This window comes from Gorilla gorilla, chromosome 16 (genome assembly GCF_029281585.2).
Source record: "Gorilla gorilla gorilla isolate KB3781 chromosome 16, NHGRI_mGorGor1-v2.1_pri, whole genome shotgun sequence".
Lineage (NCBI taxonomy): Eukaryota > Metazoa > Chordata > Mammalia > Primates > Hominidae > Gorilla > Gorilla gorilla.
This window is the reverse complement of record NC_073240.2, coordinates 44,344,617-44,366,466: the sequence shown is the minus strand read 5'-3', so window position 1 is coordinate 44,366,466 and position 21,850 is coordinate 44,344,617. Positions and strand designations below refer to the sequence as shown.

The window sequence follows — 21,850 nt, the reverse complement described above, 5'->3', positions numbered from 1 at the left end:
CCAAAATACATGACACAAACATTGACAGAATTGAAGGAAGAATTCTACAATAGTAGTTGGAGACTTCAATACCTACTTTTATTTATTTCATTTTTAGAGACAGAGTCTTGCTCTGTTGCCCAGGCTGGAGTGGTGTGATCATAGTTCACTGCAGCCTTGACCTCCTAGATTTAAGTGATCCTCCTGCCTTGGCCAAAATGCTGTTGTTGCAGGCATGAGCCACTGTGCCCAGCCAATACTCACTTTTAATAATGGACAGAACAACTCATCAGAATATTAGTAAGGAAATGGCCGGGTGAGGTGGCTCACACCTGTAATCCCAGCACTTTGGGAGGCTGAGGCGGGTGGATCACAAGGTCAGGAGATTGAGACCATCCTGGCTAACATGGTGAAACCCCATCTCTACTAAAAATACAAAAAAATTAGCCGGGCGTGGTGGCGGGCGCCTGTAGTCCCAGCTACTCGGGAGGCTGAGGCAGGAGAATGGCGTGAACCCGGGAGGTGGAGCTTGCAATAAGCCGAGATCGCACCACTGCACTCAAGCCTGGACAACAGAGTGAGACTCCGTCTCAAAAAAAAAAAAAACACACACAGAAAATTAGTAAGGAAATCCCAGCACTTTAGGAGGACAAGGAAGGATAAGCAGGAGTGTCGCTTAAGCCCAGGAATCTGAGACCAGTCTGGGTAACATAGTGAGACCCTGTCTCTACAAAAAATTAAGAATTTAATTGGGCATGGTGGCACATGCCTGTAGTCCCAGCTATCCGAGGGGCTAAGGTGAGAGGACTCCTTGAGCCCAGGAAGTTAAGGCTGTTGTAGTGTGTTGTGATTGTGCCACTGTACTCCAGCCTGGGTGACAGAGTGAGATCCTGTCTCTATTAAAATAAAAAAGAAGAAGAAAATTAGTAAGGAAATAGAACACTACAAACCAACTCGACCTAACAGACATATATAGACCATTCCATCCAACAACTGCAGAATGCAGATGCTTCTCACATGTACATGAAATATCCTCCAGGATAGACCATATGTTAGGCCACAAAACAAGTATCCATAAATTTTAAAAAGTTGAAGTCATACAAAAGATCTTCTCCAACCACAATGGAATGATGTTAGAATTAATAACAGAAGAGAAAACTGGAAAATTCACAAGTATAGAAATTAAACAACATATTCTTTTTCTTTTTTATTTTTTTGAAACAGATTCTCACTCTGTCATCCAGGCTGGAGTGCAGTGGCATGATCTCAGCTCACTGCAACCTCCTGCATTCAAGCGACTCCCCACCTCAGCCTCCTGAGTAGCTGGGACTACAGGCACGTGCCACCATCCCCAACTAATTTTTGTATTTTTAGTAGCGACGAGGTTTCACCATGTTGGCCAGGCTGGTCTCAAACTCCTGACCTCAGGTGATCCACCTGCCTTGGCCTCCCAAAGTTCTAGGATAATAGGTGTGAGCCACCATGCCTGGACTCCTTTTTTATTTTTAATTTTTGTGGGTGAAACAACATACTTTTTTTTTTGTTTTTTTTCTGTTTTTTTTGAGACAGGGTCTCACTCTGTCACCCAGGCTGGAGTGCAGTGGTACGATCATGGCTCAGTGCAACCTCGACCTCCAGCTACTCACCCCCTGAGTAGCTGGACTACAGGCACACACCACCACACCCAGCTAATTTTTTCTTTTTTCTTTCTTTCTTTCTTTTTTTTTATAGAGACAGAGTTTCACCATGTTGCCCAGGCTGAGCTCAAGAGATCTGCTGGCTTTGGTCTCCCAAAGTGTTAGGATTACAGGCATGAGCCACTGCGCCCAGCCAACAACATACTCTTAAATGACAAATGAGTCAAAGAACAACTCACAAGGGAAATTAGATTATACTTTGAGATGAATAAAAATGAAAACATGCCAGATGGTATGGGATGCAGCAAAATTAGTGCTCAGAGAGAACTTTATAGCTATAAATATTTAAATTTAAAAAAAGAAGGGCCAGGTGTAGTGGCTCACATTTGTAATCCCAACACTTTGGGAGGCCAAAGTGGGAGGATTGCTTGAGCCCAAGAGTTCAAGACCTGTCTGGGCAATATAGTGAGACTTCATCTCTACAGAAAAACTTTAAAATTAGCCAAGTGCGGTGGTGCAAACCTGTAATCCCAGGTGCTTGGGAGGCTGAGGTGGGAGGAGAGCTTATGCCTGGAAGGGAGAGGTTGCAGTGAGGTGAGATTGTACCATTGCATTCCAGCCTGTCTCAAAAAAAAAAAAAAAAATCTGAAATCAATAATTTATACCTTATGGCACTAGAAAAAGAAGAGTAAACTAAACTCAAAAAGCAAAAGGAGCAAGGCTTGGTGGCTCACGCCTGTAATCCCAGCACTTTGGGAGGTCGAGATGGGCGGATCATGAGGTCAGGAGTTCGAGACCAGCCTGGCCAACATGGTGAAACTCCATCTCTGCTAAAGATAAAAAAAAAAAAAAAAAATAGCCTGGCGTGGTGGCATGAGCCTGTAGTCCCAGGTACTCAGGAGGCTGAGGCAGGAGAATCGCTTGAACCTGGGAGGCGGAGGTTGCAGTGAGCCGATATCGCGCCATCGCACTGCAGCCTGGGCGACAGAGAGAGACTCCGTCTCAAAAAAAAAAAAAAAAAGAAAAGAAAAGAAAAATAAAGAAAGGATATAAAGATTAGAGTGGAGATAAAGAAAAAAAGAAAAACAATAGAAGAATCAATGAAACTAAAAGTTGGTTCTTTGAAAGATCAACAAAATTGGCAAACCTTTAGCTAGACTGAGAAGAAGAGAGAGAAGACTCAAATAACTAAAATCAGGGATAAAAGTGGGGACATTGCTATTGATTTTAAAGACATAAAAAGGATTATAAGAGAGTACCATGAACAATTGTATGCCAACAAATTAGATAACCTAGTTGAAATGGATGAATTCCTAGAAACACGCAAAGCTACAAAAACTGAATCAAGAAGTAGAAAGTCTAAACATACCTGTCACAAGGAAAAAATTATTATTATTATTATTGTGGGTTTTTTTTTTTTTTTGAGACAGAGTCTTGCTCTGTTGCCTAGGCTGGAGTGCAGTGGCATCATCTCAGCTCACTGCAATCTCTGCCTCCTACATTCAAACGATTCTTCTGCCTCAGCCTCCCAAGTAGCTGGGATTACAGGCACTGCCCACCACACCCAGCTAATTTTTGTATTTTTAGTAGAGACGGGGTTTCGCCATGTTGGCCAGGCTAGTCTTGAACTCCTGGCCTCAAGTGATTCACCCGCCTTGGCCTCCCAAAGTGCTGGGATTACTGGTGTAAGCCACTGCATCCAGCCAAAAAAGATTAGTAACAAAAACCTCCAAAAAACAAAAAGTCTAAAACCAGATGGCTTCACTGGTGAACTCTACCACATATTTAAAGAAGTAACTCAGTCTACTCATGCTCTTCCAAAAAAATTGAAGAGGAGGAAACATTTTCTTGAGGTCAGATAACACATTTCAGATGACACCGTAGGAGAAGAAACCAATATCCCTTAATTATAGAGGCAAAAGTGCTGAACAAAATGCTAGCAAACCAAATCCGACAGCACAATAAAAGAATTATACACCAGGGCTGATGAGATTTATCTCAGGAATGCAAGAGTGATTCAATACAAGAAAACTGGTCATTGTAATACACTACATTATTAGAAAGAGAGAAAAAAAAACACAGTCATCTAAATTGACACAGAAAAACATTTGACAAAATCCAACACCCTTTCATGATAAAAACACTCAGCAAACTAGGAATAGAAGGGAACTTAATGAACTTGATAAAGGGCATTTATGAAAGCCAAAGCACACATCATACTCAGTAGTGTAACACTGAAGGCTTTCCCTCTAAGATTTGGAACAAGACAAGGATGCCGGCTTCAACCACTGCTATTCAACATTCGTACCAGGAGTTTTAGGCAAGGAAAAAAAAATATCCAAATTGGAAAAGAAAAAATAAAAGTATTTCTGTTCACAGAGGACATGGTCCCAAATATAAAATCACAAAGAAGTCTCAAAAGAAAACAACAGTAAAAAAGCGGCTATTAAAGCTAACAAACAAATTTAGCAGAGTTGCAGGTTACAGGATGAACTCAGACTGGGCGCAGTGGCTCACGCCTGTGTTCCCAGCATTTTGGGAAGCTGAGGTGGCAGGATCACTTGAGCCCTGGAGTTTGAGACAAGCCTGGACAACATAGGGAGATACTCTCTCTACAAAAAAAAACAAAAAATTAAAAAATTAGCCAGGCATGTTGGTGTGCACCTGTAGTCCCAGCTAATTGGGAGGCTGAGGGAGGAGGATGGCTTGAGCATAGGAGGTCAAGGTTGCAGTGACTGGTGATCGCATCACTGTACTTTAGCCTGGGTGATAGAGCAACACCCTGTCTCAAAAAAAAAAAAAGAAAAAAGAAAGATCAACTCACAAAAATCTCGTGGGCCGGGCTCAGTGGCTTGTACCTGTAATCCTGGCACTTTGAGAGGCTAAGGCAGGAGGATCACTTGAGGCCAGGAGTTCAAGACCAGTGTGGTCAACATAGCAAGACCTCGTCTCTATAAAGTAATTTTTTGCTGAGATAGGGTCTTATTCTGTCACCCAGGCTTGAGTGTAGTTTTGCCATCATGGCTCACTGCAGCCTTGACCTCCTGTGCTGGAGCAATCCTTCCACCTCAGCCTCCCGAATAGCTGGGGCTATAGGCATATACCACCACATCCAGCTAATTTTTGTATTTTTTGTAGAGATGGGGTTTTGCCATCTTGCCCAGGCTGGTCTCGAATTCCTGGGCTCAAGTGATCCTCCTACCTCAGCCTCCCAAAGTGCTGGGGTTATAGGCATGAGCCCAGGCTTATAAAATAAATTTTTTTAAATTTGTATAAAGATTTTTTTTTTTAAGACAGGTTGTTGCTCTGTTGCCCAGGCTGGAGTGCACTGGCATGCACTCCATGCATTCACTAAAACCTCTGCCTCCCAGGCTCAAGTGATCCTCCCACCTGAACCTCCCAAGTAGGTAGGACCACAGGCATGTGCCACCACGGCTGGCTAATTTTTTGTAGAGATGTGGTATTGCCATATTGCCTAGGCTGTTCTTGAACTGGCTTCAAGTGATCCTGCCACCTCGGCCTCCCAAAGTGCTGGGATTACAGGCATGAGCCACGGTGTCTGGCCCAATTGTGTTTATATACACCAGCAATGAACAACTGAAAAAGGAAATAATAAAAACAATTCTATTTTCCATAGCATTCAAAAGAATAAAATGCCTGGGAACAAATTTAACCAAGAAGTTGAAAGATTTGTACACCAAAAACTACAAAACATTGCTGAAAGAAATTAAGGAAGGCCAGGTGCAGTGGTTCATGCCTGTAATTCCAGCACTTTGGGAGGCTGAGGCAGAAGGATTGCTTGAGCCAAGAAGTTCAAGACCAGCCTAGGCAACATAGGGCCCTGTCTCTACAAATTTTATATATATATATATATTTTTTTTTTTTTTTTTTTTTTTTGAGATGGAGTCTCACTCTGTCACCCAGGCTTGGGTGCAGTGTCGCAATCTCCACTCACTGGAACCTCCGCCTTCCAGGTTCAAGCGATTCTCCTGTCTCAGCCTCCCGCGTAGCTGGGATTACAGGTGCTTGCCATCATGCCCAGCTAATTTTTTTCTAATTTTAGTAGAGACAGGGTTTCACCATGTTGGCCAGGCTGCTCTCGAACTTCTGACCTCAGGTGATCCACCGCCTTGGCATCCCAAAGTGTTGGGATTACAGGCGTGAGCCACCGCACCCGGGGTCTACAAATAACTTTTAAGAAAACTTAACTGGGTGTGGTTGCATGCGCCTCTTATTCCTAGCTACTTGGGAGGCCGAGGCAGGAGGATCACCTGAACCTGGAAGGTCAAGACTGCAGTGGGCCATGATTGCACCACTGTACTCCAGCCTGGGCTACAGAGTGAAACCCTGTCTTGCTTAAAAAAAAAAAAAAAAAAAAACGCAGGGTGCGGTGGCTCACACCTGTAATCCCAACACTTTGGGAGGCCGAGGCAGGCAGATTACTTAAGCTCACGAGTTCAAGACCAGCCTGATCAGCATGGAGAAACCCTGTCTCTACAAAAAATTAAAAGAAAAAAAAAAAGGCTGGGTGTGGTGGCTCATGCCTGTAATCCCAACACTTTGGGAGGCTGAAGCAGGAAGATCATAAGGTCAGGAGTTCAAGACCAGCCTGGCCAACATGATGAAACCCTGTCTCTACTAAAAAATAATAATAATAAAAAAAATAACCAGGCACAGTGGCGGGTGCCTGTAGTCCCAGCTACTCGGGAGGCTGAGGCAGGAGAATTGCTTGAACCCGGGAGGCGGAGGTTGCAGTGAGCCAAGATCACGCCAGTGCACTCCAGCCTGGGTGACAGAGCAAGACTCCATCTTGAAAAAAAAAATTAGCTGGGTGTGGTGATGCATGCCTGTAGCCCAGCTACCAGCACTCTAGCCTGGGTGACAAAGTGAGACCCTGTCTCAATAAAGAAAAAATTAAAGAGGACCTATATAAATGGAAAGGCATTTCATGTTCATGTTGAAGACATGATATTGTTAAGATGGCAGTATTCCCCAAAGCGATCTATGGATTTAATGCAATCCCTATCAGAATTTTAATGTCTTTTCTTCAGAAATGGAAAATCTGACCCCTCTAATTCATAGGGAACTGTAAGAGGGCCTGAACAGCCAAAAGAATCTTGAAAAAGCAAAACTGGAGGACTCAGACTTCCTAATTTCCAAATGTATTGCAAAGCTATAGTAATCAAAACAGTGTGGTATTGCTGTAAGTATAAACATATAGACCACTAGAATAGAATCAAGAGTCCAGAATTAAACATCTATGGCCAGTTGATTTTCAACAAGGATGTCAAAACTATTCAATGGAGAAAGAATAGTCTCTTCAATAAGTGGTGCTGAAACCACTAGGTATTCACATTGCAAAAGAACTCATTCACCCCTACCTCATATCATATGAAAATATTAACTCAAAATGGATCAATGACCTAAGTATAAGAGTTAAAATTATAAATCTCTTAGAAGAAGTCATAGAGTAAATCTTAATGACCTTAAATTTGGCAATGGATTTGTAGAACAAAAGCATAAGCAACAAAAGAAAAAATAATTAGACTTCACCAAAACTAAAAATATTTGTGCATCAAAGGATATTATCAAAAAGTAAAATAACAACTACAGAAAGGGAGAAAATATTTACAAATGTTATATCTAATGAGTACAGATGATAACAACAACAAAAAGACAACACAGTTTAAAAAGGAGCAAAGGACTTGAATTGACATTCTCCAAAGAAGACATGTAAATAGCTAAGAAGCACATGAAAAGATGCTAACTCTCATTAGTTTAGGATATACAAATCTAAACCACAGTGGGATACCACTTCACACCCACCGGATAGCCATTAAAAAATAAAGAAAAGAAAGTGTTAGTTAGGATGTGGACAAACTGGAACTCTCATACAGTGCTAATGGAAGTATAAAATAGTACAGCTACTGTGGAAAACAGTTGGTTCCTCAAAAAATTAAACATAGGCTGGGCACAGTGGCTCATGCCTGTAATCCCAGCTCTTTGGGAGGCTAAGGTGGGCGGATCACTTGAGCCCAGGAGTTCAAGACCAGCCTGGGCAACATGGTGAAACCTTGTCTCCACAAAAAAATACAGAAAGTTACCTGGGCATGGTGGTGCACACCTGTAGTCCCAGCTACTCAGGAGACTGAGGTGGAAGAATCACCTAAGCCCCAGAGGTTGAGACTGTAATAAGCCAAGTTCATGCCACTGCACTCCAGCCTGGGTGTCAGAGTGAGACTCAAAAAAAAAAAAAAAATTGAAAACAGGTACTCAAACAAATACACACAGATGTTCATGGCAACACTATTCACAATAATCAAAGCTGAGGATGATGGCTCACACCTGTAATCCCAGCTCTTTGTTAGGCCAAGGCAGGAGGATTGCTTAAGACCAGGCGTTCAAGACCAGCCTGGACAACATATCTCTACAAAATAGGAAATAAAAAAATTAGCCAGTCACGGTGGTGTGCACCTGTAGTCTTAGCTACTCTGGAGGCTGAGGCAGGAGGATCACTTGAACCCAGGAATTCAAGGTTACAGTGAGCTATGATCACACCACTGCACTTCAGCCTTGATGACAGAGCATGACCCTTTCTCAAAAAGTCAAAAGGTAAAAACAACTGAAATGTCAATGAATAGATAAAATATAGTATGTACATACAATGGAATATTACTGAGCTATAGAAAGGAATGAAGTACCGATACATATTAAAATGTGGATGAACCTTAAAAACATTATGCCAAATGCAAGAAACCAAACACAAAAAGTCACATATTGTATGATTTTATTTATATGAAATATCCAGAATAAGTAAATCCATAGAGACGGAAAGCAGATTGGTGGTTTCCAGGGTTTGGGAGTAGGATGGAATGGGGATTGACTTCTTTTTTTTTTTTTTCCCATAAAGTGAAAGCAAGTTTATTAAGAAAGTAAACAAATAAAAGAATGGCTGCTCCATAGGCAGAGCAGCCGGGATTGACTTCTTAATGGATATGGGGTTTCTTCTGGGGTGACGAAAATGTTTTGGAACTAGACAGAGGTGGTGGTTGCACAGCACTGTGGGTGTACTAAATGCCACAGAATTATACAATTTAAGATGGCTAACTTTTATGTTATGTGGATTTCACCTCAATAAAAAAAATTAAACCATGCAAGTACTAAAAGTAAGCAGGGTGTTAGTGGTAAATTCCTTTATCATCTGAAAGTAAGGAAAGCCCAATTCTGACTCAAAGTCAAACTTGTGAAGCAAAAAAAAGATAAATTAGGCCAGGTGCAGTGACTCATGCCTATAATAGCAGCACTTTGGGAGGCCAAGGCAGAAGGATCACTGGAGCCCAGGAGTTTGAGGATGGAGTGAGCTGTGATTGTGCTACTACACAATCAGCTACTACTACCTGAACAACCCCATCACTAAAAAAAAAAAAAAAAAAAGTGTACAGAGAAAGAAATGCAGATAGCCATTGTACATATGAAATTATGCTTAACCTTCCATAAGAGGTATGCAAATTAAAACTACACTGAGATATTATTTCTCACCTGTTAGATTGGAAAAAATCCAAAAGTTTGACAATATACTCTCTTGGCAAGTCTGGTGAAACTAGAAATCCTGTACATTGTTGGTGGGGGTACAAAATGGTACAATCTCTATGGAGGTACATTTTGTAGTATCTCACAGAATTATAGTTAACCTCTGATCCAATAATCCACTTTTTTTTTTTTTTTTTTTTTGTGAGACGGACTCTTGCTCTGTCGCCCAGGCTAGAGTGCAGTAGTGCCATCTCGGCTCACTGCAAGCTCTGCCTCCTGGGTTCACGCCATTCTCCTGCCTCAGCCTCCCGAGTAGCTGGGACTGCAGGCACCCACCACAATGCCTGGCTAATTATTTGTATTTTTAGTAGGGACGGGGTTTCACTGTGTTAGCCAGGATGGTCTCGATCTCCTGACCTCGTGATCTGCCCACCTCTGCCTCCCAAAGTGCTGTAATTACAGGCGTGAGACCACGCCCGGCCCCAATAATCCACTTTTAAGAATCTATTCTGGAGCCATTTCTATGCAAAGTTGAAATAACATTTGCTTATTTATGTGTTTTTTTAGAGACAGGGTCTTGCTCTGTCACCTAGGCTGGAGTACTGTGGTATGATCATGCCTGGAGAACAGTGGCATGATCACTGAAGGCTGGAATCCTGTGTTCAAGTGATCCTCCTGCCTCAGCCTCCCAAATAGCTGGGACTACAGGCATGTGCCACCATGCCCAGCTAATTTTTAAAATTTTTTGTAGAGACAGAGTCTCACTTTATTGCCCAGGCTGGTCTTGAACTCCTGGCCTCAATGACTCTCCTGCTTAAGCCTCCCAAAGTGCTGGGATTATAGATGTAAGCCACTGCTCCCAGCCTGAAATAACGTTTATATACAGTTATTCATTGTGACATTATTTAAAGTGGCAAAATATTGGAAATGACTCAGAAGTTCTTTAGTGCAAGAGTGGTTGAAAAAGCTGTGGTGTGTCCACTCAATTGAATACTATGCATCTGTTAAAACTAATGAGGAAGCTCTATATGATCTAATATGAAATAATCACCAGGATATATTATTAAGTGAAAAAAACAAGATGTAGAATAGTGTTAATAGTATGTTACCTATATTGTAAGTAGAGAGGGGAAATAAAGAAAAAATACATATATATTTACAAAAAATACTTGCTAGAAGTGTAAACCAGAAACAAAATTTATTACCTCAGATTTAACAATAGGGAATGGGGCTGAAGGGCATGAAGGAAACGCAGTTTCTCTGAGTGTGCCTTTTTGTATAGCTTTGACTTGTGAGCCTGTAAATGTTTTTCAAAATATAAAGTTAAGAAAAGAAACAAAACCTAAAATTGCAAAAAAAGAAAGAAATGACCCTAACTGTATATCAAAATAGTAACATAACCACACGGGAAAATAATTTTTCAATAACTTTAGAATACTTTATCAGTTCTTTGGTGGGACAAAAAGAACTATAATTGTAATCCTTATTCAGTAGTTTAATTGTTAATAGTGATATTGATACTACAGTGATATTGATACTATGTATATAGTGTGTGAATATATATTATATATATATATATATGCATTATAGAGTAGCAAATAAGGAATTATGTTCCTGTTATTAGGAACCAGGATTTTCAAAGTAAGATAAATTAGATAGAAGTATAAATTCAAAAGACTTTTAAAATACTGTAATGATAAATATGAATTGGAAATATCAATATGAATTCTGGTTTTTAAGTGCTTTTTCTAGTACTTTGCATTGGCAAATGTAGCATGAGCTCCTTTAGCAACTAGATTTTGGTCTCTATGTACCATTATCCACTAAAAGTAACCAGGATTCCATGGGGAAATAACTTGATTTTTGGTCTAGAGCAGGGTTTTTTTTAAAGCTTTGTAGAAATTACTCTCCATCCCAGGAGTTTTTTGTTTTTTTTGTTTGTTTGTTTGTTTTTTTATTATTATACTTTAAGTTTTAGGGTACATGTGCACAACGTGCAGGTTTGTTACATATGTATACATGTGCCACGTTGGTGTGCTGCACCCATTAACTTGTCATTTAGCATTAGGTATATCTCCTAATGCTATCCCTCCCCCCTCCCCCCACCCAACCAGGAGTTTTTTTAGAATTTTTTTCCCTAATTACCTCCTACCACATGAAATTTTAACACCACAGATATATCATATATCTGTTTATGTATTGTGACCATTTACCATTGGAATAGCTAAGATTTTGTAACCCCCACCAAGAACCAATTTTGTTTGGAATGCATGGCTGAGGGCAAAGAAAGCCCAGAGGATGATCTTGCAGCATGTTGTAAAGGAAAGCAAGGAAACAATCAAGCCCAAAGAGGGTCCCAGTGACCAAAATTGGGACAATTTGGGCATTAAAAAGAATAATTATGTAGTTGATTGAAGTACACTGAATGTAGCTACTCAGGAGGCTGAAGTGGGAGTATCGCTTGAGCCTAGGAATTTAGACCAGCCTGGGCAACATAGCTAGATCTTATCTCTAAGAAAATTAAAAAGTTAGCCAGGCATGATGGCACACACCTATAGTCCTAGTTACTCAGTGGGCTGATGTTGGAGGATTGCTTGAGCCCAGGAGTTTGAGGCTGCAGTGAACTGTGCTAGCATCACTGCATTCCAGCCACTGACAGAGTAAGACCCTGTCTCTAAAACACACACACACACACACACACACACACACACACACACACACACACACACGCTGAATATATATAATAAAAATCCACAAGCTCATAATGAGTGAAAACAAGAGCTGGGTGCTAGGTGAGGTAGCTCATGCACCTGTAATCCCAGCACTTTCGAAGGCCGAGGCAGGGGAATCACTTGAGTTCAGGAGTTCGAGACCAGCCCGGGCAACATGGTGAAACCCCATCTCTACAAAAATACAGAAATGAGCTAGGCCTTGTGCTATGCGCCTGTAGTCCGAGCTACTCAGGAAGCTGAGGTTGGAGGATCGCTTGAACCTGGGAGTTTGAGGCTGCAGTGAGCTGTGATCATACCACAGCACTCTAGCATGGGTGACAGAGCAAGACTCTGTCCCCCCCGCCAAAATTAAGTAAATAAGACAAATTAATACTCATCCAGCACTATTGGAAAATATTTTTCAGTAACTCTCTACTCTGAGAACCAATTAAACGGAAATAAACATTCTGCCTTTTCAGTGAGAACTGTAGTTCAGTATAATCAAATAGTCCCATTTGCAGAAGGAAAGCTCTTATTTACAGAAAATATGCCAGTTGATGGTGGAGAACTAGACATTCCTCAAAGGATCACCCCTAATCAGAAGGGGAAAGCTTCACAATGAGATCTTGTTGGTGCCACCTTAACCTAGTTAGTAAACTTAGCCTTACTTATAATGGGACAATGAGACAATATGCCTCCAGTATGATGCAATATACAGTACATGGGATCACCTCTTAAAGTATTCTTAACAAAATTATTTAACATAAATCAGTTAAGTTAGATCAATTTCCAGTTAATAGGAAATACAAGGGATAGTGAAATAAGTTAAATGATTCTATGTGGAAACAATTAGACAAGTCCAGAATGTGGGACATGACCTTCTGCAAAGACAACTGGCCTGTTCTTTTCTCTTTTCTCTCTTTTTTCTTTTTCTTTTTTGAGATGGAGTCTTGCTTTGTTGCCCAGGCTGGAGTGTAGTGGCATGATCTTGGCTTACTGCAACCTCTGCCTCCCAGGTTCAAGGTTCAAGTGATTCTCCTGCTTCAGCCTCCCAAGTAGCTGAGATTACAGGCGCCCACCACCATGCCTGGCTAATTTTTGTATTTTTTGTAGAAATGGGATTTCTCCATATTGGCCAGGCTGGTCTTGAATTCCTGACCTCAGGTGATCTACCCGCCTCGGCCTCCCAAAGTGCTGGGATTACAGGCATGAGCCACCGTGCCTGACCTTCTTTTCAAAAAGTTACTATGGGCTGGGGATGGTGGCTCACGCCTGTAATCCTAACACTTTGGAAGGCTGAGGCGGGCACATTGCTTGAGCCCAGGAGTTCAAGATCAGCCTAGGCAACATGGTAAAAGCCCATCTCTACTAAAATACAAAAAATTAGTCAGGAATGGTGATATGTGCTTGTAGTCCCAGCTACTCAAGGGGCTGAGGTGTGTTGATGGCTTGAGCCAGGAGGTCAAGACTGCAGTGAGCTGTGATCACACCACTGTACTCCAGCCTGGGTGACAGCGAGACCCTGTCTCAAAAAAGTTGCTATGAAAAAAGGAGAGGCTGCACTATTCTAGATTAAAAGACACTTCAAAGACATAACAAGATGCAGTGCATGGTTCATGTTTGGATGCTTTTATAAAAGGCATATGGGGGAATAATTGGGAAAATTTGAATATGGACTGGGTATTGAATGATACTAGGCAATAATTTTTAATTTTGTTTAGCTTGTTAATGGTGTTTTGCTATGTTGGAAAAATTTCTTTATATATATCTTTTCTCTTCTCTCTTTTTTTTTTTTTTTTTGAGACAGAGTCTTTCTCTGTCGCCCATGGTAGAGTGCAGTGGCACAATCTCTGCTCACTGTGCAACCTCTGCCTCCTGGGTTCAAGTGATTCTCATGCCTCAGCCTCCCAAATAGCTGGGATTACAGTCATGTACCACCACACCCAGCTAATTTTTTTTTTTTTTTTTTTGAGACAGAGTCTTGCTCTGTCGCCCAGGCTGGAGTGCAATGATGCGATCTCGGCTCACTGCAACCTCTGTTTCCCGGGTTCAAGCAATTCTCCTGCCTCAGCCTCCTAAATAGCTGGGATTACAGGCATGTGCCACCATACCCGGCTAATTTTTGTATTTTTAGTAGAGACGGGGTTTCACCATGTTGTTCAGGCTGGTCTTGAACTCCTGACCTCGTGATCTGCCTGCCCCGGCCTCCTAAAGTGCTGGGATTACAGACGTGAGCCACTGTGCCCGGCCTTAATTTTTACATTTTTAGTAGATGGGGTTTCTCCATGTTGACCAGGCTTGTCTTGAGCTCCTGGCCTCAAGTGATCCACCCACCTTGGCCTCCCCAAGTGCTGGTTTACAGGCATGAGCCACCACACCCAGCCAGAAAAATATCTTATATTTTATTATTATTACTGAGACAGAGTTTCACTCTGCCACCAGGCTGGAGTGCAGTGGTGCGATCTCAGCTCACTGCAACCTCTGCCTCCCAAGTTCAAGCGATTCTTAAGCCTCAGCCTTCCAAATAGCTGGGATTACAGGCATGTGCCACCATGCCAGCTCATTTTTGTATTTTTAGTAGAAATGGGGTTTTGCTGTGTTGGCCAGGCTGGTCTTGAACTCCTGGCCTCAAGTGATCCACCTGCCTCGACCTCCTAAAGTGTTAGGATTACAGGCATGAGCCACTGCACCCAGCCATTTCTTATATTTTAGAGATGCATTTTGAAGTATTTAGAGGTGACATGTTTCATAATGTCTGTCATTTATTTTAAAACACTTTAGCTGCAGAAATAGATGAAACAAGTATGGCAAAAATGTCAGTGTGTTAAATCTAGGAGACGGGTATATGGGCATTGACTGCAGCAGTCTTTCAACTACTTTTTTAAAATATATGTTTGAAAATGTTCATAATATAACGTTTAAAAAATTGAGAATGGTTTGGTTGAAGGGTCCCCAGGAAATGCTACTTCTCAGCCAAGGAAGGGTAAGTTGGCTTTGACTTATGTTGAGAACGTGTGGCTCCTGGATTCTTCCTCATATGTCTTTTTTTCTTCCCTCTCCCTTCACCCTACCTCCTTTCCAGCCCTCTTTGATTCCATGCACAGCAGCCAGGCCTCAGATAACCCATTTTCTCCACCACGTACTCTTCATTCACCTCCCCTGCAACTCCAGCAGCGCTCTGAGAAGCCCCCTTGGTGTAAGTAATCCTTTTGGAACTGCCTAGACAAAAGTCACGAAGACTGGAGTGATTGGTGAATGAGGGGCCTGTTGCATGAGGTCAAAGAAGGTGAGGCTTGAAAGACCAGGAATATCCATTCTGGGAAGCAGTCTCATCTGCCATTTCTAAGATGAAAGGAGAATCTGTTTATTCTCTCTCTTTACCTCTTTACCTCTGTTCTCCATGTTCCTTCTATTTCATTGGAGAGAAGCTTTTCTGCAGTATTAGGAATAATTTTTTTTTTTTTTTTGAGAGACAGAGTTTCGCCCTTGTTGCCCAGGCACGATCTTGGCTCACTGCAACCTCTGCCTCCCTGGTTCAAGCGATTCTCCTGCCTCAGCCTCCCAAGTAGCTGGGATTACAGGCATGCACCACCACGCCCAGCTAAATTTTGTATTTTTAGTAGAGACGGGGTTTCTCCATGTTGGTCAGGCTGGTCTCAAACTCCCGACCTCAGGTGACCCGCCTGCCTCAGAGGAGTAATTTTTAATTTGGAGAGAAGTTCTTCCTCAAAGCGCTCTTTGGGGAAGAAAGAATGGAGACTTCATTCTCCTTTCATCCCTATTTGATCTCTACAGTTTTCTCCAGTAAAGATGACTAGCAGACAACCTAGATATTTAGAAAAGCTGGGAGCAGGAGGCCAGGCATGATGTCTCACGCCTGTAATCCCAGCACTTTGGGAGGCCGAGGCGGGCAGATCACGAGGTCAGGAGATCGAGACCATCCTGGCTAACACGGTGAAACCCCCGTCTCTACTAAAAATACAAAAAATTAGCCGAGCGTGGTGGCGGGTGCCTGTAGTCCCAGCTACTTGGAAGGCTGAGGCAGGAGAATGGCAGAGCTTGCAGTGAGCCGAGATGGCGCCACTGCACTCCAGCCTGGGCAACAGAGTGAGACTCTGTCTCAAAAACAAGCAAACAAAAAAAGCTGGGAGCAGGAGAGACTAGAATCTGCTACTTATTTCTACATAACCCTTCTCTCTGTTGTCTGTTTTCACTTTTTGGTTTAAGTTGAGATGCTGCTTTTTCCCATCTTGTTTATTATCTCTAATCTATCACTAGTTATTTTTGGTAACAATGTGAACAGTGGAGCCACACAGAGTTGTTAGAGTGACTATAGAGAGGAGGAGCTACTGGTGGTAATTGGAGGTGGGAATATGGGCCAGAGGCACTGGTGAAGTATCATCCTGCCTCCAGGGAATAACTGAAATCAAATATGCCTTTCATTATTTTATTTGGATAGAACCGAAGTAAAGATTCTTACTTCATTCAGCATTGGACTTAACAGTTGTAGAATTTTTGCCCTTTTTCTGGCATCCTGTTTGAGGAAGAAACTTTCCTCTCTGACACCAAGAATTCCTCCCCTGAATTTCAGATTATCCTACACTCTTTGTAGGGCCATTGCCCTTTTTACCTGTTTCCTGGAGTGTTTATGATTTCTGTGCCCCTGGAAATCTTACCTTCTCCCTCTTCTGTTTCTGTTTGACCTTTTTGATTTGCCTGAATCAGACCACTAGCAGGATATTAAGGCTACTTCTTTACTTGGGTAAAGCTCAGCTTACATCTTTTCTTTTTCTTTTTTTCCATCTAGTGTCAGATTTTTGACTCAGTATCAGGTGTGTAGCCTCACTGGTAAACGTCTTCTTTAGGGTCTGTATGTCTGCATCAGAAATAGGCTCCACATCTCTTAAAGCCTTGTTGGTTCAAAACCATGATCTTCTCTCTCTCTCTCTTTTTTTTTTTTTTTTTTTTTTGAGATGGAGTCTTGCTCCGTCACCCAGGCTGGAGTACAGTGGCGCGATCTCGGCTCACTGCAACCTCCACATCCCAGGCTCAAGCGATTCTCCTACCTCAGCCTCCTGAGTAACTGGGATTACAGGCACGTGCCACCATACCTGGCTAATTTTTGTATTTTTAGTAGAGACGGGGTTTTGCCATGTTGTCCAGGCTGGTTTCGAACTTCTGATCTCAAGTGATCCACCCACCTCAGCCTCCCAAAGTGTTGGGATTACAGGCATGAGCCACCGCGTCTGGCTTCTTTTTCTGCTTGAAGCATGCCTCCTTTGATTCTTTTTTTTTTTTTTTTTTTTTTTTTTTGAGGTGGAGTCTTGCTCTGTCATCCAGGCTGGAGTGCAATGGTGCGATCTTGGCTCACTGCAACCTCCGCCTCCTGGGTTCAAGTGATTCTTCTGCCTCAGCCTCCTGAGTAGCTGTAGCTGGGATTACAGGCATGTGCCACCATGCCTGGCTAATTTTTTTTTGTATTTTTAGTAGAGGAGGAATTTCACTATGTTGGTCAGGCTGGTCTCGAACTCCTGACCTTGTGATCTGCCCACCTCAGCCTCCCAAAGTGCTGGGATTACAAGTATGAGCCACCGTGTCCAGCTCCTCCTTTGATTGTTTACAGAAGAGGGATAACTAGCATACCTTCAACTCAATGATGGATTGAGCCTTTGTAGGCTCAGGTTTACCAACTTTTCAAGGTTTTCTTCAATGGCAATATGTTCTGATGTTCCTTTTTCCCAGAATCTGTCATTATTGATACCATAGTGCTTTAATATATTGTTATAATATTATCAACAAAAATGATATTTACCAAGGGAAAAGTAGGTTAGTCCCGTACTAGAGGTCAATGAAGCAGTAGAGGATGGAGTAGGAATCATCCCACAGTGTAATTGAAGACTCTGAGGTCTTTATTACACTACTGTCAGGATGTAGGAAATCAGTTTTTTAATGTTTTCTGTGTATATAATATGCACAAGCCTGTAACATTGTATGTCCCAAGACTTACAAGCGTCTTAACTCTGGATCCATAGATGTGGTTTTGGGGTAGCGTCTGTGAGCTTCAGGAATCACATGTAAAGATTAGTGTGAATATTCTTATATAGATTTTTCCTGGAAGATATCTATGACTTAGTACCTCAAAGGGGCCACTGACCCCTAGAAAGGTTAAGAACTGCCATGTAGAAATTCCATGGCCATCTTCCATTTTTGGGTAAACCATTTTCTTTTTTTTTTTTTTCTGAGACGGAGTCTTGCTTTGTTGCCCAGGCTGGAGTATAGTGGCATGATTTAGGCTGACTGCAACCTCCACCTCTGGGGTTCAAGTGATTCACCTGCCTCAGCCTCCTGAGTAGCTGGGATTACAGACAGCCGCCACTACGCCTGGCTAATTTTTGTATTTTTAGTAGAGACAAGGTTTTGCCATGTTGGCCAGGCTGGTTTAGAGCTCCTGACCTCAAGTGATCTGCCTGCCTCGGCCTCCCAAAGTGCTGGGATTACAGGCGTGAGCCACCGCACCCGGCCAGGTAAACCATTTTCTTTCCTATTGTTCTGATTTACATGGTTTTTCTACATTCTTCTGCCAACTTATCATTTGGGCTATAAATAATGATTACCTCTGCCCCAGAAATACATTGATTGCTTTAAAGAATGATTCTTAACAGAAGGTGTACATCAGATTCAAATGGGAGTGTTCCAACAAAATTATATTGCCTTCTTCCTCCTCCCTCCTCCAAACTACACCTTTACGCTAAACCTATAGAATTGGAATCTCTGGAGTTGAAAACTGGAAATTAGTATTTTAAAAATTTTTTTCATGATTTTGTTTATGAACCACTGGGCTAAAGTATTCATATGCTTCCAAAGTAGGAATGAGAGGCCTTGGGAACTTGGAATTGGGATGGGAGTGTATTTGTGAAAGAACCAGATGAAGTGGGTCTTAGCACTCTCTCCTGAAGTCTTAGATGTACCTTATTGTTACTCTCACAGTATACATTAGGCCAGGGTGACAGTTCCTGAGGTAAGCAAACTTAGGAGTCTCTGCTTAACTTAGGAAGAATTTAGACACTCTTCCCTCAAGACATAAGTAGCATAGGCTAACAATTCTAGCATTTGAACTATCTGCACAGGGTAGAGCCTATTCTTCCAGCTTCTCTGACTTGATCTCTTGACTTTGCTTTACAGACAGCAGTGGCCCTTCTAGCACTGTGTCCAGTGCTGGTCCTTCTTCCCCTACTACAGTAGATGGTAACTCCCAATTTGGCTTCAGTGATCAACCCTCCCTAAATTCACACGTGGCTGAAGAACATCAAGGCCTTGGGCTGCTCCAGGAGACCCCTGGGAGTGGAGCACAAGAGCTCTCCATAGAAGGGGAGCAAGAGCTTTTTGAACCAAATCAGTCCCCACAGGTGCCACCTGTGGAAACCAGCCAGCCATACGAGGAGGTCAGCCAGCCATGTCAGGAGGTCCCTGACATCAGCCAGCCATGCCAGGACATTTCTGAGGCGCTCAGCCAGCCATGCCAGGACATTTCTGAGGCGCTCAGCCAGCCATGTCAGGAGGTCCCTGACATCAGCCAGCAATGCCAGGAGAACCATGACAATGGTAACCACACATGCCAGGAGGTCCCTCACATCAGCCAGCCATGCCAGAAGTCCAGCCAACTGTGCCAGAAAGTATCTGAGGAAGTTTGCCAGCTATGTGTAGAGAACTCCAAGGAGGTCAGCCAGCCATGCCAGGGGGTCTCTGTGGAGGTTGGCAAGCTGGTCCATAAGTTCCATGTAGGGGTTGGTAGCTTGGTCCAGGAAACCCTTGTAGAAGTTGGCAGCCCAGCTGAAGAGATCCCTGAGGAGGTCATCCAGCCATACCAGGAGTTCTCTGTGGAGGTTGGCAGGCTGGCCCAGGAGCCTTCTGCAATCAATCTGTTATCTCAGGGCATCCCTGAGATTGATAAACCATCCCAAGAGTTCCCTGAGGAGATTGATCTGCAGGCCCAGGAGGTCCCTGAGGAGATAAATTAGAAGTCCTGGGTGGTCCCTGAAGTGATTGATCAGCTGCCTGGAGAGGGTATTCCTCAAGCCCAGCATCCATCTGGTGATCCAAACCCTCAGAGCCAGTCTCTAGCCCATGACCAGCACTCACCCCTTCCACCAGCAACATGTGATTAATTTTCTCATTAGTGGTATCACACTATACCAGCCATTTGAGCCAGCAACCTTTTCTGTTGGGTAACTCACTGGCCAGCTCTCACCAGCGGTGTCTGGGGAAGTAGTTCCCTTTGTATGAAGCATACCTGTGCCAGAGCTGTGCTTGAGGAGGAGCCAGTTTTAGGTTCAAAGAAGCCATTGGCTCCTCACTTAGCCATTAGACTTGAATAGGATTTCCTTGGGGTGGGTTGGTCTGTCATTACCCAGCCTTCTCTGAGCATCCTAGGAAATCACAGATTGTTAAAGGAAATGCCACTTCACTGCTGAAGACACCATCTGGGGACAGCAAATGCAAAAGAGGGGACTCTAGGGTCTTCACTTTTCTGGGGAAATATTCACGACTTCTCAAGGTACGCTTAGACCATATGTGCATTCAGGGGACTCTTGTCTTTGCCAGCACTCCTCAGGTGAGCCCGGGATGGCTATCTGAAATGTCTGGAAAATAGAGTCCCCTCCCCAAACATCTGACATGGCCACTAAATCTTTAGACTTGCCTTATAGATCCTTCCATATCATCCCCAAGTGCCCCTTCTGCCTCAGTCCTGTTCCTCTGGGCAATAGCTCTAGGGAAAAGTAGGTATTAGACTGCTGTGCAAAATTCAGAGCAACTACTTAAAATGCTCTAGAGGATTCTTAGCCAGTCTGTGAAAGTGGGCCTCCCTCTGTGGTGGGGCTGTTTGGCTTAGGAGATGCTGTAGTAGTAGAGATAATCAGGTTCTATTTTAAGCAATCAGCAGAGATCAATATTGTACAGATACAAGCAAAGGTTTAATAAATATATATATATATACACACACACACACATACATATATGTGTGTGTGTGTATATATATATATATTTATTTCTGTAGTTGTGCCAGGAACAGACTGGCCAAAGACCAAACACTGCAGGGTCCCCAAGAAATTTGTCCTTATATCATTGTGTCTGAGGGCCAGATATGATTATGAAGCTTTTTCCAAAGATCCAGGGATGGGAATGGGAGTGGGTAGGAGAGGTAATGCGGTCATTGGAGTCGGGGGCCGGAACATTATGAGTGCTCAATAAATATAAACTAATGAGAATGGTGGTGATGGATGATGGTGATGTCCTTGTGAATTCAAGAATGAATATGGGCTGGGCACAGTGGCTTACACCTGTAATCCCAGCACTTTGGGAGGCCAAGGCGGGCAGATCATTTGAGGTCAGGAGTTGGAGACCAACCTGGCCAACATGGTGAAACCTTGTCTCTACTAAAAACACAAAAATTAGCCAGGCATGGTGGTGGACACCTGTAATCCCAGCTATTCGGGAGGCTGAGGCAGGAGAATCACTTGAACCCTGGAGGCGGAGGTTGCAGTGAGCCAAAATCACGCCACTGCCCTCCAGCCTGGGCAAAAAAGCAAGACTCTGTCTCAAAAAAAAAAAAAAAAAAAAGGAATACGACTGTGAGTCAATTGTGTCTGTAACTGATTAATCTGAATCAGTCAAAAGCCATTATAGTTGAGCAGGAATGGGCTGTAAAAATACAGAGATCAGGCATCCAAAAATAGACTATAAAAATACAGAGATCAGCTGGCCATGGTGGCTCACATCTGTCTGTAATCCTAGCACTTTGGGAGGCCGAGGTGGGTGGATCACGAGGTCAAGAGATTGAGACTATCCTGGCCAACATGGTGAAACCCCGTCTCTACTAAAAATATAAAAATTAGCTGGGCATGGTGGCACATGCCTGTAATCCCAGCTACTCGGGAGGCTGAAGCAGGAGAATTGCTTGAATCCAGGAGGTAGAGGTTGCAGTGAGCCAAGATC

At 42.9% G+C, this 21,850-nt stretch overlaps 1 protein-coding gene across 21 annotated transcripts in view; it reads left to right on the top strand.

Moving 5' to 3' along the window:
- Positions 1 to 21,123, top strand: part of PPIP5K1 (diphosphoinositol pentakisphosphate kinase 1) — a 57,346-nt gene extending 36,223 nt beyond the window's left edge. For 20 of the 21 annotated variants that reach the window (XM_055363552.2, XM_055363551.2, XM_055363549.2 and 17 more), the window contains 2 exons: positions 14,940 to 15,053; positions 19,040 to 21,123. In XM_055363552.2, the coding sequence (XP_055219527.2) occupies positions 14,940 to 15,053; positions 19,040 to 19,875 (950 nt within the window). In that variant the 3' untranslated portion in view covers positions 19,876 to 21,123. The remainder of the gene's footprint in view (positions 1 to 14,939; positions 15,054 to 19,039) is intronic. The other variant, XM_063698955.1, reaches the window with a different exon arrangement.
- Positions 21,124 to 21,850: the final 727 nt, after the last annotated feature.